The sequence below is a fragment of the Antrostomus carolinensis genome, unplaced genomic scaffold (genome assembly GCF_000700745.2).
Source record: "Antrostomus carolinensis isolate BGI_N321 unplaced genomic scaffold, ASM70074v2 scaffold15181, whole genome shotgun sequence".
NCBI lineage: Eukaryota > Metazoa > Chordata > Aves > Caprimulgiformes > Caprimulgidae > Antrostomus > Antrostomus carolinensis.
The window spans coordinates 900-25,659 of NW_010296405.1; the positions used below are offsets into that span (position 1 = coordinate 900).

Sequence of the window (24,760 nt, forward strand, 5' to 3'; positions counted from 1 at the left end):
GTTTTCCCCCGGTAATGTGTATCATTTATGTCTAATAACTAAAACACTTCATAGCATGGTCCAGTTGATAATGTGCATTACATTTTTCTGTAAAGCAGATAGGTAATTTATCCATATTCTTTCTTCCCCCAACCCCACCCCAGTTTCTTAGCCAGTTCCTGTATGTGTCAAAATACTATCTTTGTTCCTAGGTTACAGTTTTGGTATTTCATACACTTCTACTGGGCAATGATTTTTTTTTCTAGTCTGTATGACCAAGATTTTTGTCCTGGGTTTCCCAGTAAAGAACAACACTGAGTCATTATTGCTATTTGGAAGAAGGTGATAAATGATTGTCTGCATGCCAGGAACAACGTACCTGGTTGGTTGTTTAAACTGACTAAATTGGTTGTTTATACTGACTTGATAATGTCAATGGTATCAGTTAAATTACCTGTCTTGATAGGAGCATAAGAAGCAACAAGCAATAAGTGACAAAAAGTCTTTGTTAAATAAGAAGAAGGATTCTGCGATATGGATAAAGCAAACATCTGGGCAGATGATGGAGTATGACAGAATAAGTGAGATAAAAAATGAAAAGAGGGCATAAAAGAGACTAGAGAGAACATTCTTGGCATGTTGAATGCAAGAATTATTTCATTAAGGAAAAAATAAGTATTATGTAAGTTAGGATCTAAAATATTTGTCATTGTGTGATAAAGTCTAGGCAGAAAGCAGGTACTGCTGAGTGAATTGGAAGCAAAGAACACTTAATCATGCTCCAGTCTGAGGGGAATGACTTGCTTTTATGAGGGAGTGTAGAGGGGCTCATCCCTATTTTGATTCCAGTTCTAATTCAGCTGGAGTTGAAAAGATGACACTTCCTTGTTGCAGAGAACAGTAGTTTCCTTTTCAAAGGATGGTATGCACATCCTCAGAGTGCAGGTGATTGTGTTTAACTGAAAAGTGAAACATGCAAAAAGAAGAAAAATTATGCTGCTAATGTGAATTGTTCTACTTTGTTAGGACACCAAGCCTGGACATCACAGACAACAGAAGGTCAAGAGGTCTCTGGGAAGCAAGAAGTAGGTGAATGTTTCTTGCCTAGTTTGACTGAGGGCAAGATAAAAGCTGAGAGATTCCTATTGGAAAACCATATGTGGTCTTTACATAATATTCTGAATTTTAAGAGCTGCAACAATTTTGGTTTGTGTGATGAGAGTCTCAGCTGCCTTTGCTTATTGATTTGTAGGAAAAGCACTTTTCTTACACTTCGAGGGGTATTAGCTTTCATTTATTGTTTTTAAAAGGATTTTAACACTGGGAAGATAAGTATTTTATGTTCAAGACTAGTGTTCCAAAATCTATGTGTTTTCAGTGTGATTGCAAATGAAAGGCTATAATTTGAGGATTCCTCTCCCCATCCTTCTGCAGTACCTCCTTAAACTAATAGTATAAACTGATCTGACCTGGTACCATCCATGTCCCCAGTTACTAATTTCTGGATTGATGTGTTAAAACATGTGAGCTCCACGGCTCAGAGTGGGCGAGTATTGCTGGGGTGGCCGTCACTGTCATCATTCAAGCGATCAACTTCAGTTTGTGAATCGTGGTAACAATGAGATATGTTGAAAAGTGTTTCTGTTTCCTGTTCTTTCCTCTTACATTGATGGTATTTGCCCAGAGAACAGATACTCCTCTGTGTTTCTGTGACACCTAATAATTTTGCTGTTTTAATTAATAATAATTAAATGTGCAGCAATGTAAATGTCCAGGCATTTTGGGGCTGTGAGAAATATTAAAGAATAGTGAAGCAAAAGTTCCCTCTGATCTCTAGGAAGAAAAATCAGTGCTGCTGGCTAGTCTAAATTAGTCTTAGAATGATAGAATAGTTTTGGTTGGAAAAGTCCTTTAAGATAATCAAGTCCAACCATACAACTAACATGTCCAAGTCTACCACTAAACCGTGTCCCTAAGCACCACATCTACTTGTCCACTCCACCACCTCCAGTTGTAACAACTCCAGTTATGGTGACGCAACCACTTCCCTGGGCAGCCTGTTCCAATACCTGACAACCCTTTCAGGAAGTAAATTTTTCCTGATATCCAATCTAAACCTCCCCTGGTACAACTTGAGGCCGTTTCCTCTTGTCCTGTTGCGTGGTACTAGGGAGGAGAGACTGACACCTCTCTCCACCCTCCTCCAAGGGACTTGGACAGAGCCAGAAGGATTCCTCCCCTCAACCTCCTTTTCTCCAGGCTCAACAACCCCAGTTTCTTTGGCCGCTCCTCATAAGACTTATTCTCCAGGCCCTTCACCAGCTTCGTTGCCCTCTTTGGATGCACTGCAGCATCTCTTAATGTAGTGTGATTTGTAGGATATACTGTAAGGCTGTCTTCATTGCTGAAAGCCTTACTGGTTAAAATTCTTACTAGCATTAAGTCTTTTAATTGTATCAGGTCTGACTCTGGGATTGTATACTGAAGGGGATCTTGGCCTTTGTGGTATGGGAAAGGTGTCTTGTAATGAGAAGAATTCTTATATTCCACATTGGTTGCTTAAGGATAAATGTATATTTTTAAATTGAGATTAACTTGTACCTGCTTCTTAAATTGAAGGTTTGAGGTGGGATTAATATTTTTTTCCTGTTCCTCTTGAGTAACTTTCTAATGTTGTTTTCTAAAAGACGTACTGAAAAATAACATTTAGGATGTTTTATCTCACTGGCATGTTTTAGTTCACAGAACTGAGCAGATCAGTGAACTCTGAGATGAGTTTTGAGAGTACTTGGGGAGATGAAAGGGATGTTGTCTGTCAGGTTATTGTGGTTGTGCGTGTATGTATGTGTACATATGCACAGGATTTCAAGCTGATGTTTTCCAGGTCTAAGCGATTTGAGGAGGCGGAAACTACTGTCCTAGGACTGAACAGTAACTATGGTGAGGCAGTCAGCAGTATTTCTTCTGCCTCACCGAAGAGTCAAGTGAACGGAAGCACAGAGTCCAGAAGCAAGCGGACCATCCGCAGGCCTGCTTACTGGTTGGAAATGAGGGGAATAAAAAACAACGTTAACAAATCTTCAGAAAAAAAAGGTAATCCTCACTCTTGGCTCAGTGCAAAACTGTTATTCTCTCTGTTTCTTTTATGAGAGATTAGATGACTTCTGAAACTTGCTGCAGTTCAGCCACAAATTACAAACTTGGTAATGCTGCTCATGTATTCCTCCGCTGCAGAAACACAGGTAAAATTCTCTGATGTTACACAGTTCTTTTTGAGTGACTTGTCTATTAAAATTAATGATTCTGTGACTCAGTTTTATCTATAGAAGAGATATGTATAAGGGTTCTGCCAATCATATCAGGAATATGCTTTGAGAGCTTTAAAAATAGAACAAGCAACAGTAAAGTTGTAGAAAAGGGGACCATTCAGCAGTATTCTGGATTAGACATAGCTTTTGTGGTTGGTAGATTTTTTTTTTTAAGAATGTGTTTTTATTTTTATTTTCTAGCTTTTGTCACTTATGAGTTTCTGATTTGGAGTGGTCTGGGTCTTATGTTGTTCTAGGAGCATTCATATTTCCTGGCCTGGGAGCTGTTTTCCAAACTGTTGTGGCAGGGAACCAAAACTTTGCCCTTCTTTAATGCACTTTCTTCTTTAAGTCAGAATCTGTATTCCATCCTGTTGTGGGGAAAGCCAAATCTGGTAACTTGATAGAAGCAAGGTTGCTGCAGGTCCACGCCCCCAGGTCCAACCAGTAGTGAGACTAACCGTGTATTCCTGTAGGTATAAACACACATATACAACACGTATACACAGCCAACCACACAGATCAACACGAGGAGGAACATTCACCGCTCACACAAACAACACCAGTAGCCTCCATCCTGTTTCGCTCTCTGCCTGATCAGGATAAAGATATATTAGTGAGAAAAAAGAAGCATCTATAAAAAGTGTGTATAAAAGAAGTACATATATGTGTTTTGTGTACATTTGTGTGTGCGCACATATGTGCAGTTTGGATCTCTCCTCCAGCTGGACTTAAGCACAGCCTATTTGGGATCTGGCCTTTGGATCCCAGTCTCCTCAATTGCTGGTACGTGGATGTACTAGCTCCTGAGGCCTGCAGAGCCATGGTGGTCGCTGGTGTAGACCTCCTTACAGACAGACTGACACTCACAGACACTGCTCTCCCCGGGTCGCTCTGATTTGGTGTCCAGATTTGTAGACTGATCAACCACCTGTTCACAAGCAAGTGGCCCTTTTTATCCTCTTATACCTCTGTTTTCCCACACCTGATCTTCCCCAAATCAGCTAATTCTCTCCCTTTCCCTTCCTTTGATGCATCTCCTAAACCTCACAGTCTTGCATAATTGTTCTTCGCTGGCATCCCATGCGTCACATAACCCCAGACATTAACTCAACCATCTCACCGCTCGCCCACTTCCCCTTTCCAAAGGGTGCTCCAGAGAGTGCTTCCCATTGACTCATCCTGGTGGGTCTCCTGGGACAGACCTGGGAGGAAGGTGTCTGTTTCTTTCAGTCCATAATTTGTGTTCCCCTGTCTGCCATTGTGCTTCTTTACTTCTCTGTGTTCATGGAGATAAGCCTTTGATAGGCCTGGAAATAGTGAGGGAAGGCAGGATATTTGGGTTTCCCTACCTGCCATTGTTTCTCTGTGCTCCTTTTTGTGTATGTGCAGATGAGCTTTTTATGACATAACCTAACACCTTCTGGCTCTCTGCCTGAGGAGTATTATTTTCCCAGACCATGCTGTGGCACTATTTCTTAACGTATCTGTTTTGCTGGAGAATTGCAGGCTGTGGAGTACCTAAATGTTTCTGAGACAAAAGGCTGTGTCTGGCTCACTGGTGTCTACATCCCTTACGAATACTTTTTTTTTTAAAAAAGTATTGAACGTGAGGATAAGCTGAGCAGCAGCAGCCTCAAAACTGTTGTGCAGAATGAATAATGAGACTGAAGCATTTCTGTTCTTACTCATTAGCAGGAGAAGTTCCATTGAAAGGCAAGAGGAAATCTGAGCAAGGGGAAGGTGAAGATCTTAAAGACTCTCCCAAGAAGAAGCAGAAGATTTCGGGTAATACAGATAACTTGTAATTCCTAGTTACAAACCTCCAGATACTTCAGACTTCCTCTCTTCCCAAATGCCATCTTCTGCTGTCTCCCAACTCTTTCTGATTGTGGGCGTTTTGTTATAGGAGACTGTTGACTAGTTTCTGTTCAACAGTGGGAGATGATGGTTCTAATTTCAGTCTCTGTTAAGAAAGTCTAACAAAGGGAGGGAGGAAAGGAAGTAGGGCAAGTGTAGGCCAGTCTGCTTCATTTCAGTTTCCCAAAAGATTGTGGACTAAATAATCAGACAAATTACTTGTAAACATCTGGAGATTAATGACTAGATGATAACAGCAATATGGGTTTGTTAAGGAGAAATCATACCCAACTAGTTTCATTTTCTTTTGCCATAGAGGTGGACAGCAGAAATGCTTGGTATCGTAGGTCTTTCATGCCTTCAGAGGGTTGTTAATCAGTGGTTAGGTGCAAAAGGAAGCGTACATGTGGTGAAAGTAGGAGCAGATGACACAGAAGAAGTATACATTTGCTGTCCAATCTTGCAAGGATGAGGTTAGGAAAGGCAAGGCAAATGTAGAGTTGGATCTGGGAAGGAATGTGAAAGGCAACAAGAAAGGATTCTACAAGTACATGAACAGCAAAGGGAAGACAAGGGAAAGCATGAGTGCAAGCTGAACAGGGCAGGGGAACTGGTGACAAATGACATGGAAAAGGCTAAGGTATGCTTCCTGTGCCTCAGTCTTTATCAGTTAAAGGAATCCTTCAGGAATCCCAGGCACCTGAAACCAAAGGGAAGGTCTGGAGCAAGAAAGCCTTACACCTGGTGAAGGAGGATGAGGTTAGAGAACTTAAACAAACTCAACATACCTAAGTCCTGTGGGGCCTGAGAGGTTGCACTGAGAGCTGGCTGATGTCATTGTGAGGCCACTCTTGATTATCTTTGAAAGGTCATGGCGACTGGGAGAGGATCCTGAAGACTGGAAGAGAGCAAATACCACTCCTATCTTCAAGGACAGAAAGAAGGAAGATCTGGGGAACTATAGGCCAATCAGCCTCACCTCAGTCCCTGGGAAGGTGATGGAGAGAATCCTCCCAGGAAGCATTTCCAAACACATGAAGGACAAGATGGTGATTGGGAGTAGTCAGCATGGGTTATGAAGGGCAAATCATGCTTAATCAACCTGATTAGCCTTCTGCAATGAGGTCACTAGCTTGGTGGACGAGGGGAGAGCAGTGGATGTTGTTCACCTCAACTTTAGTAAGGCTTTCAGTGTTATTTCCCACAACATCTTTATAGACAAGCTGACAAAGTACAGGTTAGCTAAACAAACAGTGCAATGGATTGAAAACCAGATGAACATCTAGGCCCAGAGGGTTGTGATCAGCAGCACAAAGTCTAGTTGGAGGCGTATCACTAGTGGTGTACCCTTGGGGTAAATGCTGGGGCCAGTACTGTTTAACATCTTCATTAGTGACATGGACAATGGGAAAGTGCAACCTCAGCAAGTACACAGGTGATACAGAAGTGGGATGAGTGGTGGTATATCAGGTGAGTGTGCTGCTATTCACAGGGACCTGGACCAGATGGAGAGTTAAGCAGAGAGGAATCTCTGGAGGTTCATCAAGGAGAAATGTGAAGTCCTGCAGCTGGGCAGGAATAGCCCCATGTACCAGGACATGCTCAGAGTTAACTTCCTAGAAACCAGCTCTGCAGATCAGGACCTTGGGGTCCTGGAGGACAGCAAGCTGACCATGAGCCAGCAACATACTCTTGTGGCAAAGGCAGCCAACTGCATTCTGGGCTGCATTAGGATGAGCGTTTCCAGGAGATCGAAGCAGGTGATCCTTTCTGCTCAGCACTGGTGAGGCCACATCTGGACTACTGTGTCCATTTCTGGGCTCCCCAATACACTGGAGAGACTCTAGTTCAGGGCTGCAAAGATGATTGAGGGACTAGAATGTCTTTCCTATGAGGACAGGCTGAGAGAGCTCTGACTCTTCAGTCTGGAGAAGTGAAGGTTCAGGGGGAATCTTATCAGTGTATATAAATATTTGATGGGAGGGAATGAAGAAATGGGAGCTAGTCTCTTCTCTGTAGTGCTCACTGACAGAACCAGAAGCAACGGACACGAATTAAAACACACAAAATTCTGTCTAAAGATAAGAATACTCTTTTTTTTTACTGTGAGAGCACTCAAACCCTGGCACAGGTTGCCCAGTGAGATTATGGAGTTTCCATCAGTGGAGATACTCAGAACTTGACTGGAAACATTCTTCGGCATCCTACTCTAGCTGACCCTACTTGAACACAGGGGTGGCACTAGGTGATCTCAGGATGTCCCTTCCAACCTTTCTATGATTTCTGTGAAACAGAAAAAAGTATAGAATGATGGTTCATAATCTATCCTAGGTTCAATTCTAACTATTGTTTTTGTCATCAAAGACGTGGAAGTATGTAGATGGCACAAAGCTGAAAGATCTGGCAAGTGTGTTGGAGAAAAGGCTAAAATTGAAAGTGATCTCTACGTTAGAGAAACAGTTTAAAAAATAGAACAGAATATAGTGTGTAAAATTAAAGGTACTGTAGTTATGAAGAAATATTAGCACACCTGAAAGACAAAAACAGCCTCGTAGGTGTCAGTTCTTCAGAAGAGGATTTGAGATTTATAACAGATCAAAAGCTGAATAGGGACCAACAGTGTCATACTTGTTTTTAAAAGGCAGGTGTTAATACTGAGATGTTTGAGCAGGAATATTCAGAGATGTGAAGTAATTCTTTTGCTCTAATGCAAGGTCACACTTGGAGTGCTGTTTCCAGCAGTGGGCACTACAGTTCAGGAAGTGTGTGGACCAACTGAAGAGAACAGGGAGAAGAAGAGACTAAAAAGCATAACCCATGAGAAAATACTGAAACAATAAGAGTTGCTTAGTCTAAATAAAAGAGGAATGAGTAGAGGATTGGGACTGTCCATTTGATTGTCAACAAGTCATTAGACTGGCTCAGCCATACTGTGAACAGAGGATGTTTCAGTGTGAAGAGTTCCCATCCTCTGAGTTTTGTGTATGAACAACCATACAGATTATAAATATTTGCATGGAACTAATGCCTGCAACTGTGAGTAGCTGTGCATTTTGAAAGCAAACAGGGAACATAATCTTGAAATTCCTTTTAAAAAAAAAAAAAAGTGTTGAACATTTCTGAATTAGTAGCTTTGAGACATCCAGCAGACTAAATAGCAGCTTCCTAGCAAAAAGAAAAAATCTTTGCTTTTTTGTAAAAAGGCTCGCAGAATTAAATCTCCTGGTTTTTGTTTGTGTTATAACAGGAAAAAAACAGCAAGCTGGAACACAACAAAACTCCAAAACAAAAGGCCACTGTGTTCAGAAAGAACCAGAAACCTATGGCGCAGGTAAGAAGAAGAAGAAGAAGAAGAAGAAGAAGAAACAATTGCTCAGAATTGTTTATAAAGCAGCTAAAAGATAAATGTGATTCTAGGATTTGAATCTGAGCAACAGCAGTGTTTCTGTTTTGTTGTTCCCTTTACTGTTGACAAAGAAGAGCTGGCTGCTGTCCTTTTGGCACTGTGTCAGTACTGCAGAGCAAGATTGGAGGGACTGTGTACTGCCAAATAATGTCATTCCATGTGGTTTTACCCCTGCAAAATGGAACAGTGAAGGAGAATCACTTTTTGAACTGAGCAAAAGCCTGTTAAAATAGGTTCACTATAAAACTCATAATAGTGTTTATACCTTTTTACTCAGCAGAATGTGTGTGCAGAAAAAACTCTGTAGCTGTTGCTGCCAAATCACCTCTTCTGGTAATCTGGTAGCCAGAGACCCAAGCAATCCATCCTAGAAAAATAACATTAGCCTTGAATCAGCAAGTGGAATGACTTGGTATGTGCAGCTCACAGCACTCATTAAATACTCCTGTTTTCTGCCAAGTGCCACTTGATTCACAGACTTTTCCCTCAGCCACCTGGGGAGAGACAACTCCTGCCTGTTATTACTGGGCAAAGAGGAAAGATTTCAGATCTTTTCCTGATAAGAATTAAAGCAGATGGCTGCTAAGTCACTTTCTTCCCAGAACTAGTATCAGTAATTTATAATCCTTGTGATTATGCCAAGCTTTCGCTTCAAAAAGAGGCCAGAAACTGCAAACCATGCCACACATGGTAGTTTTCCTTAGCTGTGGAGTAACTTGGCCTGATGGTGCAACTCTGTTCACTTTCAGTACCAAAACTGCAGGCTAACATAAATGTAGTTCTAAAGATTTGGCTAGAAATGAACCATGGACTTTGTCAGAAACCGTTCAGTCACATCTGTGACTACTTTTGCTGTGAAAACCCGTTTACTGAAAGAGAACTTTACTCTGTGTGCTAAAGTAGTTGTATAATAAAAATGAATGAAGGAAAAATCTCTGCTGAATAAGTGGAAGAACACTCCTCACAAGGGGTTGGTAGGATTAAAGAACTTTTATAAAAGGAGTGATGTGTGCCTTGTCACATGACATATTTAAGAATGCAAATGAGCTGGAGTGTAGCTGGACATGAGTTTGGCAGCATGTGACCTGTTTCCCTCTAGGATTCATTGTGCATGTCAAAGGAGAAAAAGATAGTGTGCTTGCAGTTCTATTCCAAGCCTTTTGTTTTGACAGGTAGTATGGAAGAGCGATGGTCTTTGGAAATTCAGGACAAAGGCCGAGTTACCTGTCCAACATGCCGGGCTGTGGTGAGAAAGACTGTAGAAGGACTGAAGAAGCATATGGTAAATTGCAGGCAGGTAAGAACATGAGAGATGAGCAATGTTTTCTTTACTCCTTTTCAGCTTACTGATAGAAATGCCTGCACACTGGTTTGTGTTGCGTTTAAAACCAGTTTAATCTCATAATTTCTCTAAGCAAGAGTCCTGTAAGAGGCTGCGCTTGGTGCTTCTTGCTTAGCCTTTTGGTGGAGGTTTGGAGTATTGAGCAAAGGAGTAGCTATTTCATTGTTCCCCTATATTTTAGACTCCAGAAAATCTCTTCTGTTCTTAATGGGCAGTTACCAGGCCCAAATAAAATGTTCTGTTCTCCTGCTCCTTTCCCAAAAGAGTTTCCCACTGCTTTGGTTAATTTGCAGTTACATGCAACATGTCTTTGTTTATTTCTAGGAAATGTTCACGTGTCATCACTGTGGGAAGCAGCTGAAGTCTTTAGGAGGGATGAAATACCACGTCATGGCAGACCATAACAATCAGGTAACACAACTACTGTGCATATAAAAATCCTACAGGCAAGACAGTCTTTTGTTCCTTCCCTGGTGCACGAAGAAACAGAACATGTGTTTTTTTCAAATGTGGTAGCTGTTCAAATCTTGTCTACCCGTTATTTTTCCTGTGAGATTTGACATCTGAAAAAACAATAGAATGTTACCAGAGGTGACAAGTATGCTACATCTTAGAAAGAGGGAATGAATCTCTGTTTAGGGTGTTTATATATCCCACATAAAAGGCATTCTCAATCAGAAAATATATGGTTGCTTGTTAGGCTGTAATTTTCAGTCCTTTGCTAGAAGGCAAGAGTTTTTCTACATCCAGAGCAGACTAGATTTCAGTTCTTTACAAGTTCAAAGGTAAAAAAGCAGAACCAGCAGTTTAGTTCTTGTCTCTATTTACTGTAAAGAGACTAATGCTACAGTCTGCTTTTCCTCTTTACTATTACTTTAAAGAAGGCAATGTCTCCTGTTGTAGTTGTGAAGAATTAGAACTTTTGGAAAGGTCATTGGGAAGTTTGGGTAAGGTTTAGATAATTTGTCACTGTCATTTTTTACATAGTTCCCAGTACTGTGATTTCTGAACCTAGAGCTATACTAGTAAATGAAATAGGCCAGGTATTCCTTTGGCCCTGAGGAATAGGTCTGTCTGTCACTCAGTTCTAACTTTTTACTCAGTCTAGGTGTAATATTATTATAAGGTAGTGTAGGAAATATACAATAACCATTGGAGAGATAATAGAGAAGAACTTGAGCTGTAGTTTAGCATATGAATAACTGTTACAGGCAGTTAGTCTGCTTAGCTTTAGTTAGGCTAAGTGGAAATGGTAGGACCAGTAAACGTTAAAGTTGCATGACAGAGATGAGTAAGTACTTTCCACAGGCAGAAGAGGAGAAAAGTAACTATGGAAATACAAACTATTGTCCTTCCCAGCAGCTGTAGTTTGGGACCATATCTTATCAAGGTTTTGTTCATAGATAGCTATATCTAAATGTTAAAACTCTGCTCTGCAAAGTGGTTTTCAGGCAATTTACTCCTTTTAAAGATAACTCAGTTGTTCTGGGATACAGACAGTGATAACTGTATTAGATACACTTCTGTAAAATCAGAAGTTGCAGAGATTTAATTATTATAGAAGCTTTCCTTCAGTAGTGTGTTGAGTACTGGATTCTCTGAGAAAAGAACTGTAAATGCTGAGCATCCTATGTTTTTCTTTCACCTTTCTGCTTTGCTTTAGCCAGTTGTGAAGGAAGGAGGAGAATTGGATGAGCAGCTTGAGCGAGACCGCCTTCGGAAGGTTTTGAAGCGTATGGGAAAACTGAAGTGTACGAGGGAGGTAAGGAGCTGTGTTGTGCTCAGTATCCTGAATTAAACAGCAGCAGGTGCATGAATGTAAAATGTTATGAGATTTCTGCTGGGTATGCTTTGGTGCTGGCCAAAGCTGGATTTGTTTCAAGATTCTAGATATACTTTAAAGACAGAGTATCATAGAATCATAGAATGGTTTGGGTTGGAACGGCTGTTGGGTTGGAACTGGCCAAGGGCTAGCCCAGTGAAACTGTCACACCCAGCCTGAATTGATACTGGGGATTGCCCCGACCCAGGTGCAGGACCTTGCACTTGGCCTTGTTGAACTTCATGAGCTTCACACTGGCCCATTTCTCAAGCTTGTCCAGGTCCCTCTGAATGGCATCTCATCCCTCAGGCATGTTAACTGCACCACTCAGCTTGGTGTCAGCTGCAAATTTGCTGAGGTTGCACTCAATCCCACTGTGTTGTTGATGATGATATTAAGCAGTAATGGTCCCAGTACAGACCCCTGAGGGACACTACTCATCACTGATCTCCATCCAGACATTGAGCCATTGACCACTACTCTATGGATGTGACCAGGGACTATCTACCAAATAATTCATCCATCAAATCCCTATCTCTCCAATTTAGAGAAGGATGTTGTGGGGGACCACATCAAAGGCCTCACAGAAGTCCAGATAGATGACATCTGTAGCTCTTGTCCACTGGTGTAGTCACTCCATCATAGAAGGCCACTACGTTGGTCAGGCAGGGCTTGCCCTTGGTAAAGGCATGCTGGTTGTCTTGAATCACCTCCCTGTTCTTCCTGTCTCTTAGCATAGCTTCTAGGAGGATCTGTTCCATGATCTTCCCAGGCACAGAGGTGAGGCTGAGAATTCGGTAGTTCCCAGGATCCTCCTTTCTATCCTTTTCAAAAATAGGTGCAATATTTTCCTTTTTCCAGTCACTGGGAACTTCATCTGGCTGTCATGACTTCAAATATCATGGAGAGCAGCTTGGCAACTACATCAGCCAATTCCCTCGGGACTCTGGGATGCATCTTATCAGGTCGCATAGGCTCTTGTATATTTAGGTTCCTCCGATGGTCTCAGATCTGATCTTCTTTTACTGTGGGAAGGACTTTGGTCCCCCAGCCCTTGCCCTGAGGTCCATCCACCCAAGAGGTATGGGAAAAGAGCTTGCTAGTGAAGACTGAGGCAAAAAAGTTGTTGAGCACCTCAGCCTTATCTTCGTCTGTTGTTACCAGTTTGTCAGTCGTGTTCATAGCGGGGTACACTTTCTTTGACCTTCCTTTTCTGGCTGACATACTTACAGTAGCCCTTCTTGTTATTCTTTGTATCCCTTGCCAAGTTCAGCTCCAGCCACACCTTGGCCTTCCTGACCCCATCCCTACACAGCCAGGCAGTGTCCCTATACTCTTCCCAGGATACCTGTCCCTGCTTCCACTGTCTTCTTGCCCTTTAGTTTGACCAGCAGGTCTCAATTCAACTCTCAGCTCAGCCATGCCAGTCTCTTGCCTTCCTTTCCTGATTTCTTATACATGGAGATCAAGAGCTCTTGCACTTTGTGGAAAACACCATTAATGACCTGCCAGTTCTGTTCTGCTCCCTTGTTCCTGAGGGCAGTTTCTCAGAGGGTCCTATTGACTAACTCCTTGAACAGCTGCAAATTTGCTTTCCTAAAATTCAGAGCCTTGACTTTGGTCTTTGCCTGTCCTATATCCCTCAGGATTGCGAACTCCATCAGTGCATGATCACTGCAGCCCAGGCTGCCTCCAGTCATGATGTCTCCAATTAGCTCACTTGCATTGGTGACCCACAGGTCCAGTAACACATCCCCTCTGGTAGGACTGTCTATTACCTGGCCTAAGAATTTATCCTCGTTGCACTCCAGGAGTCTCCTGGATTGCCTACAGCTCGCCATGCTACTTTTCCAGCACATGTCAGAGTGGTTGAAGTCCCCCAGCAGGATGAGAGTACGCAAGCGAGATGCCTGCTGCAACTGGAGCAAGAAGGCTTCATCAGTAGACTCCCCTTGATTGGGTGGTTTGTAGTAGACACAAACCACAAGGTTCCTTTTGTTGCCTTGGTCTCTTAATTCTTACCCATAAGCTTTCACCCTGCTCATGGCTGTTCTGCAGCAACAGCTCTTCACAGTCTATCCATTTCTTGATGTAGAGGGCAATGCCTCTGCATCTCCTTCCTCCCCTGTCCCTTCTGAACAGCTTGTATCTAGCCATTGATAGCAGTGCTCCAGTCTTGGGATTTGTCCCACCAAGTCTCAGTAATGGCAACCAGGTCATAGCTTTCTAGCAGCACAATGGCTTCCAGCTCCTCCTGTTTGTTACCCATGGTGCGTCCATGGGCTATCAGCCCTGTCACCTTTGTAGAGGAACACACCTTAATTCCTTTGAGGTATTTCACTGGTGTTTTCCTCTTGGCCCCTATTAGCTCAGGATCCCCTGAGGTAAGACTTCAAATGTGCTCCAGTGTACCCAGCATATCTTGGAGCAAGAGGCTTAGGGCCCTTGCTAGCACCCCGTTCCTCAAGCCTTGGAGTGTTGTCCCATGGCTTGTGATGGGCAAGCCTGATGTTACCTCCTTCCCTCTTCAAGTCTAGTAGTCTCTTGAGCAACTTTACTAGGACGCCTGGAGAATTTCCTCTATAAATGCTTGTGAAGCACTGAGCCTAGAGAATGAATTTTGGAATGACTGATACCTGATTATAACCTCATGACTAAAGGAAGTAGGAGTCTGGTGAACACTAACTAGCTCAACTAGTTGTTTTCGGGCTTCACACATGACTTGTTAGGTGACATTGTCTTGCTTACACTAGAAAGGAGTTCACTTTCGATTACTGTCTGATCCTCATTCAAACCCTTTTAGAGAGGATAACTCTAAAAGAGGGTGATTAAAAGGGAGTTTTTGGTTTTTATTCTAGGTTGGGGTTTTTCAATGACTTTTTAAAACTAGATGTGTAAATGTAGATTCAGCAAAGGTATAACTTGATAAATGCATTCAGTGGAAAATACCAGGGAGAAAGGCGTTAAAGAATAATCCATTTTAGCTTGCAGCGGTATTATAAACTGTTCACACAGATGACACAAGAATTACACAATTGTTAAGGCTGGAAGGGAACTTCTGAGGTCATCTGGTTCAACCTCTCTGCAAAGCAGGGTCAGGTGGAGCTCTGAGTATTTGATATGTCGATGTCTTCAAGCGGCATCAAGAGGATACTGGGTTGTTTCCTGTGTGTGTTTTATTAATGTGTAATTCTGCTCTTTTCTTAGTTGTTTGTGATAGCTGGAAAGATGTTTTTATGCATAATTAACTGTGTGAGTTTGGATGGGGTTTTTGAAAATATTGAGATTGGCCACAGCTAGAGAAGGGGATGGAGGGCAGATGGATACATCTAAGGACACAAAAAAATTGCTGATGCATGTTTGATTTGTCCTGCTTCCAAGCTCAGTGTCAAGTTGATCACTGGATTCAGGGTTAAGAGATATTCTAGTAAATGACACTTGCAGGAACCATTGGAGTTTTTGTTATGCAGCAAGAGACAATACCTGTACCTTAGGAATAGCTGAAAGTTGTATTTGCCATCACCCAAATATTACTGTGTTCTAGACAGTTTGACCAGCCAACCAAGTATAACTCCATTTGTATCTGAAAATCCTGGTTTTGTGCATCCTCAGTTAACATTCCATATATTTTCTGTTGCCCACTACCTACAAAGAAGTTCTGAGAAACAGTGTCTCACAGTTGCAGCCAGGTCTTTGTCCCAGATTTTGTATATCTGAATAGACTGACATTAAAGTTTACTACCTGATTGTCTCTGGTCAGGCAGGAAAAGTGACAGTACTTTGGTCCGCTAACTATGGATTCTGTACACAGTGGTCTTGTAATCACTTGGAGAACATTTCTCTCCCATGCATTTTTCTTCTGCATTGACAGGGCTGCACAGGCAGCTTCACTAGCATAATGGGATACCTATATCATATTAAAAAATGTGGGAAGGCTGCTTCTGAGCTGGAGAAAATGGCTATGAAGTGCCATCACTGTGGAAAAGCATACAAATCAAAGGCAGGACTTGTCTACCATCTCCGAGCTAAGCACGGACCGGTAAGTGCAGATTGCCATGGTTACCAGGAAAGTATGGTGGTACTTCAGCCATTCAGACTTGAGACACGTGTAGGCTTTAATGTGCTACTTGGGTGGGTAATTAGGGATAAAAATCTTTGCATTTTTCTCTCTCTCTGAGGAGTATTCTGTCCTTGATACTTCTAGTAGCAGCTGTTGCTGTTCTGTGACTAGAAAAGTTTTTAATAGTAAATCACCATGGTGGCAGTAAACTTTCCCCAGGCTGATTTTTGCTTCATGGAAGGATGGAGCAGAATATTTATTCACAGTATTTAGTGTAACTGAAATAGGAACTATTGAAGGAGACTGACCTTTTTTGGCCTTCATTGCAGGTCACTTTCCTCCATGAGGACAGAAGAACAGAGAGCCTGAAGGAAATAAAACGAGAGCCAAATAACACAGGCAGAGTTCAGAGGAGATCTGCAAAGGTGGCAATCTACTATCTCCATGAGCTAGCTGGAGAAGAGCTGGCCAAAGAGTGGCCCAAGAGAAAAGTTCTGCAGGACTTGATTCCAGATGACCGGAAGGTACAAGGCCTTAAAATGCTATATAGGGTTTGAGTCTTGCACTGGTGTGTACCCAGTGTTGCCAGTGTTTAGTGGCCCATGGAAAGCAATAAGTAATGAAGGCAGTTACAGGCAGTATGTTGCTGACAAGTCACAGGCTGGAGATCACTGCTGCCATGCAGTGATATTTCATAGTTTTTAAGGCTTCAGAATTTCCAGGAGCATCTTGTAGACTGTAAGAGAAACCCAAGAGAAAAGGATGATTTATGATTTTAATGGAGTGAGTACATTTGGAGGAATTATTGTAGTCAAAGTTATGGGAAGTTTTGGATTCTGGTAGGGGGGATTTGCATTCATGTGGGGGTTTTCCAGCTTCAGTTATGTTTGCAGAGAGTCAGTGAGATGGGAAAAGATTGGTTATTGAGAGTTTGACTGTTAAAGTAGGAGAAGAAATAGCACTTCTGTCTCTCAGCCTGGGAGTGAAAGGGACAAAGTTGGCACTATGTGTCCCCAACATTGCTTCCAGCTTTCAGTTCCATCTCTTTATCTCAGCTGAAATATACTCGTCCTGGACTGCCAACATTTAGTCAAGATGTGCTGTGCAAATGGAAAACGGAGATAAAGATGTACCGAAGAGTCCACTGCCCAAATCAGGTAATCCTTGAGTGTTTCTGAAGCCTCAGAGGGGACAGATTTCAGGTCTGTGTGAGCCAAGAGCTTTCCACAACCGTGAAACTGCAGTTTGTCTCTCTGTGGGAGACAAATTGTTCTCCATCTCAGTATGATTGATTGGTTTAACCGAGACCCTGTTTGGACTGTTGCCCTCTGTGGGTGTTTGTCCACTTCAGAGCCAGTAACTTACTGTCAGACTGGTACAGCTTTCACATTCAACTGGGATGTGGTCCATTTGAAGATCTGAGCAGTGGAAAAATGACAGGCCCCTGCCTGACTAGCAGGTGTACTAAATCTAATTAGAGAAGAAGGGTGGACTAGAGATGGAAATGTAAGAGTAGAGGGGCTTTGTCTGGCGCAGCACTTCAGTTTTACTTTGAAAGCTGGAAATGGGCTGCAGAAGACTCACACTTGGCGGTCATCCTGGTCTAGGGATGCTTGTGCACGTGCACTTAGTTTCTTGCAATCCCACGCAGCCATCTCCAGTCAGATCCAATGAGAAGAAATGGCTCCGTTGGTGGAAACTATGGTAGATGTGATGCACATAACACACGTTGCTGGATAGCCAAGGGTCAGTGGTGGCTTCCATCTGGGTTTGTTGTGGAGACAATGCTTTCCCCCTGCCCTACCCACACCCAGCACACTCTCTTCAATTTTCAGGCTTGTGTCATTTCCAAGTATAAGAATTGCAACATAATGTTGTATGTAGAGCTGTCCCCAGAAAGCAGCTGTCCTGTTTAACTGACCAGTAACCCAGAGGCATGTCTTGCACCTACCTGCTGTTTCAGGGTCTGGGCTGTTGGCTAAGCATGATCTGCTGTCCCAAGACTGACGCCTAAAGGTTCACATGGGGAAGGCCTGTAAAGCTGCCCTTTAAGTGAGACCATTGATGTCGAGTGCAGTACTTCTGCTCTGTGCTACCAGAAAACGAGCAGGGCAGGAGGGATTGAAGAGTCTTGTACTTGCCCCTGTGCTTTGTTTGAAGTTAATCTGTGCTGCACTTAGGCAAAATGCAAACTCTTATCGTTTTACTCGGGCTTTTGTTAGAGGGCGAATGTTTATTATGTCTAAATGTGCTCAGAAACTGGAAATATTTAGCTCACTGAAAGCTTAAGTCTCTTCTAATTGTCTTTTTACCTGAAGCTTTCTGACTTTGTAGGACTCAGTACCTCCCTCCCTCTACCTCTCTTATCCTTTTTGGAATTGTCTTCCAGAGAGTAAGACTTTCTTGTGCAGGAGGAAGGGATTTCTTACTTGAGTTATGCTGACACACACTTTTTTTACTGTTTCAGGGTTGTGAATCTGTATATGGCAGTGTCTCAGGACTCAAATCTCACCTCGGCACGTGTACCTTGGTTGGTAACCTTCCTGTACTCACTATCTTTTATAACAATAGCCTGATTGTCCCTGTCCCTCAGATACCTCTTTGTTTAGCTGTTGTCCTGCCATCTGCTAATCTGAGTTCATCACAATTTGAGAGCTTCCCTATGTGCTAATAGGGTTGCCATTGCAAACACTGCTTGAAGCAAGGAGGAGGCATCTTAATGGCATGCATTTTAGTGAAACTGCAGTCCTACCTGTAGATTGACAGCTACAAGAGCATTTTTTCCAGGTAGTGCTGGTGACCTTGTAGCATCTCACAGAGCAGTCCTATGCTTTGTGGGCATAACTGGTCAATAACATCAGTGCTCCTGTAGGTAAAGCATTGTCTGGTACAAATAGACTTTCTGCTTATTACTGCTGGGTTATATCTGAGCAAGATTCAAATACAATATATAGGTGTATCAGCCTTATAGGCAGCAATTGGTGATGGATTTTTTTGTTTTGGTGCCAGGGAGACTTTGTGGCTGGTAAATACAAGTGTCTCCTGTGTGAGAAGGAGTTCATTTCAGAGAGTGGGGTCAAGTATCACATCAACTCCATGCATGCTGAGGTAAGGCAGGCAGGATGGAAGTCCTCAAATCCCAGGTTGTTGGAGGTGGGGAGGGTGTCTGGGGAAGGAAATGCTGGATGCTTGCTCTGTTTATTTTTTTCATTGCTCATTGCTGGGAACAGGGTCCCGAACTCAAGTGGCTTTTGGTTTGCGTAAACGTAGCCAGTCTTACACATTGGTGTGGGGAGCAAGTGTTGTGTCGTGTCACATGTCTTGACCCAAGCTGCTACTGCTCAGTTCAGCTCTTCAGCATTTTCCCTGCCTTCAGCCAGGCAATTGCCAAATCAAATCTGGATCCCCAGAGGCAGTGACACCTGAGGAGGAACATGGAAGAACAGACCTTTCTTAGACCTTTCCAGACCTCACATTTCAAGAAACCCTTGTCTCACAGGGCAGCTTTATTATGAGCCCTGATAGGCTTTATATGGTATTTCCACTATCAGTGCCAACCTGTTGCCTTCTAAACCCTCTAGGACTGGTTTGATGTGAACACAACTACCACCAAAAGCTTTGAGAAGCTAATGAAAATCCGCCAAAGAGAAGAGCAGAGGAAGCAACGGAAGAAACGTCCTTTGACCCGGGGCAAAAAGAAGAGAACTGGGACCCTGGCTGCCAAGAAGCTTCCCACTGCTGGAGTTGAAAAAATGAGGAGAAGTAAGAGAGGTCGTCCACGGCGGGTGGACAATGCGAGTGTGAGTAGTGAGGAAGGGGAGTCCCAGGTCACACAGAGAGCTGAATTTCCAAAAGCCAGCCACAAGCGAGGCCGGAAGTAAATCCCTAGAAGAAGAGAAGGAGTAATCCTAAAGCTTTTCAGTTACAAGCCCCACTTCTGTCAGGCTCATAACCCACAGCACTAATATAAGTAACTGAATGTCTTTTGGGCCTGTGACTCTGTTCTACTTGGTGACCTTGATTTTGAAACTGTTACCTCTGGTCAGTTGTGAGAGACTTCAAACCAAAGCTGTGGTACAGAGGCTGCCTCTCCTGTAGTTCCCTTGGACAGTGGCACTGCTAGTGTACCCAGCGTAGTTCCTGCTCTGGTTACAGTCTCAGTTTGGGTCACATTAGTTGCTTGTTTAGTGGTTTCTGGTACAGCAGCTGTCTGTTTTGTCATCTTCCTCTGATGGGTGAGATCGGGGTTCTTCTTTAGCAGTTCTCCCTATAAGGGACTGACTAGCACAGCGTTTGGATTCTTTAAGGGGGGAATGCTTTCTTGCACAGTATGCACAAACTAAGCAGCGCTGTGCAGAATGCAAAGGCTTTAGCTTGCCCTGTAACTGTCCTGTCTGTTGTCAGCAAGGCTGCCATGGAAGAGCAGACACCTTCCTAGTGTGTGCTCCAGCACAAGGCGCTGTCTCAACTTCATACACTGATGTTTAGGCTTAGCACCAGACAGTAGCACATCAGCTCTGGTCTGCTTGGAAGTGGTGGGACATCATTGTCACCATCATCAGGAACCCAGTATTCCCCCAGCATCTGTCTTCTGTAGGACTGGGCATTGAATGTAGGTAGAGGGTCTTCCAGTCTAGTGAGGAATAAATACTCTCCAACCTTTTGGAGATTCACTGGCCTTTTAGAGACCCCCAGTAACTAATGTAATAAGATGGCCTTCATGGGCCCTCTGAAGACTGCTTGTTTCAGACTCAACTGGGAAACAAACCTACTGCAAGACAGCGCATATTTACAGTAGCAGTCTTGCTAACGCTGAAACCCAGGTTCCACTGAACTGCCTTGCCAGTCTGTTGTTCTTTGTCATGCCCACGCTCCCATACTGTCCTTTTTTCTGCACTGTAGATGCCACCTTTGTTGTCTTCTGTCACCTGTTTCTTTTCAATACTGATTCCTTTGTGTCAATGAGGTATATTAGCAATGGCTTCTCTGTGTGGAAAAGGTCAAAAGAAGAGGGTTCATTATTTTAAGTCACTTGTTGGCATGAACGCTGGATCATAGCGAATATCCATAAATGCAGCAGTTGTCAGAGAAGCTAGTAGGAAGTCTTTCAGAGAATAGATTCTCCAGAATTTCTGTTATCCAAATACCTACTGTACCAGGAAGTTGCAAAATTTGACCTTTTCCTTGCAGTTTTGCTGGTGAGAAAATAGGCAGGTGGCTCCATGTTACCTCCCTGTGAATTTTCACCATCTACCAAAGTTGCTGGTGCTGAAGTTCACAGGGAAGCCATTGCAGTGCCTGGTGAACAGACTCGTTTATACGTGTTTGTTATTACCAGAATAATCACATTGGCCCTGACAGTGGGAAGTGCTGTATGGCCAGGGTGTTCTCAAGAACTGCCTCTCCCATTTAATAAGCAAAGCAGACCCCAGCTGAGCATGGTCTGTCTCTCGTGGGGATTGACTCCTGTATGGCAGTGAGTCAGCGTGCAGTGCTGCGTTGTGATTTACGTGCAGTAGTTACACTGCCTTTTGGAACCAGCTGTCAGTGTGGTTGCAGTGCTGCACTGAAAGTATAAATACCTGGACTTCTGTGCAGGGTGAATAAGGTTTGCAGTAAGAGGGGCAAGATGAGAAGACAACAAAATAAAATGTCACCAGTGCGAGAATGTAATTTCTTATCTGTTTGGTGTGTAGTGTTGTTGGTACCATCCCTACTTGCACAACACACCCCAACCTGCCCACTTTGTTGTCCTGCATGCTCTGGTGCTGTTCAGTTGCCTGCACCATTTCTCCTCAGTACTTCACTCTACACAGCTGTACTTTGACCATACATGTTTACTACCTTCCCAACCAATAGATGGACAACATGATAAACCCATGAATTAAAGGAGGTTTTTCTTAGTGGATTTCAGTCTAGAGTCCTGTTTACTGTCCTTTATGAAGTTACTAACAAGACTTGTTTTCTAGACATGAATGCTTTGTGGTCACTTGGATTTTGTACAGTGACATCGACAACATATTCCCCCACATAACATGGCATGTGGAAAAAAATAATTATCCAACAGTCCATTCATGGTGCATCAGTGTTACAGCTGATCATTTGCTGGATTGTCTTAAGCTGGTAAGAGGTGGTGGCACTGTTGCACCAGCACAGTCCTCTGCTTTTGAGGAGTGTGATCTGTTCAGGAGCACCCACGTCCTGCTGTAGACAGACTTAAGGCGGGCTACCCAGTGTGACTGCAGCAATGTTCAACTGCTCTGAAGGCATAGGAAGATTTAGCCTCAAGGAACATATTTTAATTGGGGAATTCACAACGTCATGTGTATCCAGGGCCGTAAATAACATATAAAACCAGCTAATTGTACTTCAGCCTACCATGCTAAGATTTACTGTTGAAGCACCCATGAGTCTTCTGTTAAATCCATTTTGAGATTTAAGAGTTCAGTTGGACTAACATTTTGCAAATCCAGGTCAAAATTCTACCATATAGAATTACAGAAGGATTTGGGTTGGAAGGGACCTTTAAAGACCATCTAGTCCACCCTGACCTTGAACACTTCCAACAGTGGGGCATCCACAGCTTCTCTGGGCAACCTGCTTCAGTGTGTAACCATCCTCATTGTAAAAAATTTCTTCCTTATGTCCAATCTAAATCTAACCTCTATCAGTTTAAAACCATTTTCCCTTGTCCTGTCACTACAGGCCTTGGTAAAAAGTCCCTCTCCATCTTTCTTACAAGCCCCCTTTTATATACTGAAAGGCCACAACAAGGTGCCTCTGAAGCCTTCTCTTCTCCAGGCCAAACAACCCCAATTCATCAACCAGCCTTTCGTAAGCCCCTGCTGACTGGGCCTGCTCATTTGGTTGTCGTGCATGTACCATGTGATGGTACTCGGGATGATCTGCTCCATCACCTTCCGCAGCACCAAAGTCAAACTGACAGGCCTGTAGTTTCCCAGATCCTCCCTCTGGCCCTTCTTGTAGATGGGACCACTCATTGCCCCAGCAAACTTGGCCTTGGTCTTATAAATTCTGTTTGAGCAAGTACAAATTCAGAAAGAGATCCAGTTTTGAGGAGAGGGGAAGTGATAAAAGAGACCAGCTAGTCACTCAATACTTGTTCCAGTGATTGGTTACACTAAAACTGCTGTGTCTTCTCATTTGAACTTTTTTTAATTTCAGCCTTTGTATCTCATATTGCTCAGTCCTGGTAACTTAAATAGCTTTACGCTGTCAGAAATTTCTTCCTGCATATTTGTAGTCATAATTAACTCCATACATAATTTGCTGTATGAGGTAAAGAGACTTGCTAATCTCAGTCAAAACAGTTTTTCCTTTTTTTTTTTTTTTTTCTCTTGCTGTTGTTCCTTGCTGACATTTTATATATTGATTGGTGTATTTTTGGCTTTTTAAGTCCAGAGACACAAACCAGGAACCAATTGTGGTATTCTGTAATAGTCTGTTTTATGTAAAATACAATGATAATGTTGCTCTGCTCTTCTCTACATCTTTTTTTCCTCATCAACTGCTTCATTACACTGTTTACATTCAGTTTGCGATTTACCCTCTTAAGCCCTTTTTTCAATTGTTCTAAAAATGCATCTGGTGGCCCATTTCCTTTGTTTCTAGAAATACACATTAACAGAGTTTAAGGCCAGACAGCAGATGATGAAACTCATCTGCCTTTTCTAAAACATATTTCACAGAATTACAGTAGCAGAGACCTTAATAACTGTATTTTTTGTTGAGCAACTTTTCCAGAACACTTTGTTGTATCAGTCTTTTCATCTCTTTAATTTGTCATCAGCTTTTTTAATCTGCAGGTTTTCTTTGCATTTGTTTTATAATTTCATTAACATTCTTGATAAAGATGCGAAATAGTTGCAGACTCTGGGATTCTCTAGGACAAATCCATATTTACAATTCTTTTAGTAAATAACAGCGTTTAATGTGCTCCACCAATACTTGTATAACCTGGGGCCAAGAACATCGCCTTACAGAAATTTACGATGTCAATAGCAGACAAACCCAGACTTGTAATTAATTAAAAAATCATATTGACATAAAACTGTTCTCTGTGAAACCATGTTGGTTGGTTTTACTTATGATATCCTTTAATGTCAACTATTTTGTTGGTTTGCCTGGGAGATTTCAGACTGATAAGCTGTACTTACACTGACCACGCAGCCTGTAATTTTTTGAATATTGGCACAACACTAGAGGTTTGTTTTGTTGTGGTTTTTTCTTGGAGGAGGAGAGAGAGTATCTTGTTGTTTTGGGGGTTTTGGTTTTTTTTTTCTTTTCTTAATCCTCAAGGATTTTCCCATTGTTCCAAGAATTGTTAAAAGCTATTAATAATAATTCAGAGAAATTTTCAGGAGAATACTTACCATCCTTCCCTGCAAGTTGTCCAGTGCTTTAAGCTTTAGCAATGTTTAAGCTGTTTTAATGATACCAGAATGTTCAATAAAATGTAGCTGTTCTGTCGAGGTTTGCGGGAACTGTGAAATGGGACACACCTTATGCAGAGACATCAGCAGCAATTTGCCATTCCTACCTGCATGAAACAGCCCAACTGCTGTGTGGCACATGGGGTTGAAATCACTGCAGCACTCATCATGCACGTAGCTATGTAGCTATATCAGTATGGAGTACGTCCTGCTTGTTTTTAAAAATCTCCATTGGTGAGGACACCACACCTTTGCCAGGCTCTTCTCCTGCTTTGTTTTCCTTGCAGTACCTTGGATGTTTCACTGAGCAGCTGCAGTGTGCTTGGGAACAGACCAGGGCCTGGGACCAGCTCTTGGAACAATTTGGTCCTCGGTACTTGCTCAGTGACCTGCGTGATGAGTGTGTGTCTGGAGGGTTGACGTCTCCATGGGACACTGCTTGACTACGATGCTAGTGACGAAGCCACCACTAAGCATGACATTATAAGTACATGTGCGTGTACAGGTTGGGGGTGACCTGCTGGAGAGGA

The 24,760-nt window shown here is 42.7% G+C and overlaps 1 protein-coding gene across 1 annotated transcript; it reads left to right on the forward strand.

Annotated features, from left to right (window-relative positions):
- The first annotated feature begins 1,011 nt into the window (after positions 1–1,011).
- On the forward strand, positions 1,012–19,683 carry LOC104518213 (zinc finger protein 512). The gene is given in 14 exon segments (XM_010178295.2): positions 1,012–1,064; positions 2,864–3,072; positions 4,986–5,075; positions 8,395–8,478; positions 9,726–9,850; positions 10,220–10,306; positions 11,559–11,657; positions 15,589–15,756; positions 16,107–16,301; positions 16,833–16,934; positions 18,245–18,307; positions 18,787–18,885; positions 19,359–19,652; positions 19,654–19,683. Coding segments are annotated over 13 exon segments (1,482 nt in total). The 5' UTR covers positions 1,012–1,064; positions 2,864–3,026.
- The last annotated feature ends 5,077 nt before the right edge of the window (positions 19,684–24,760 follow it).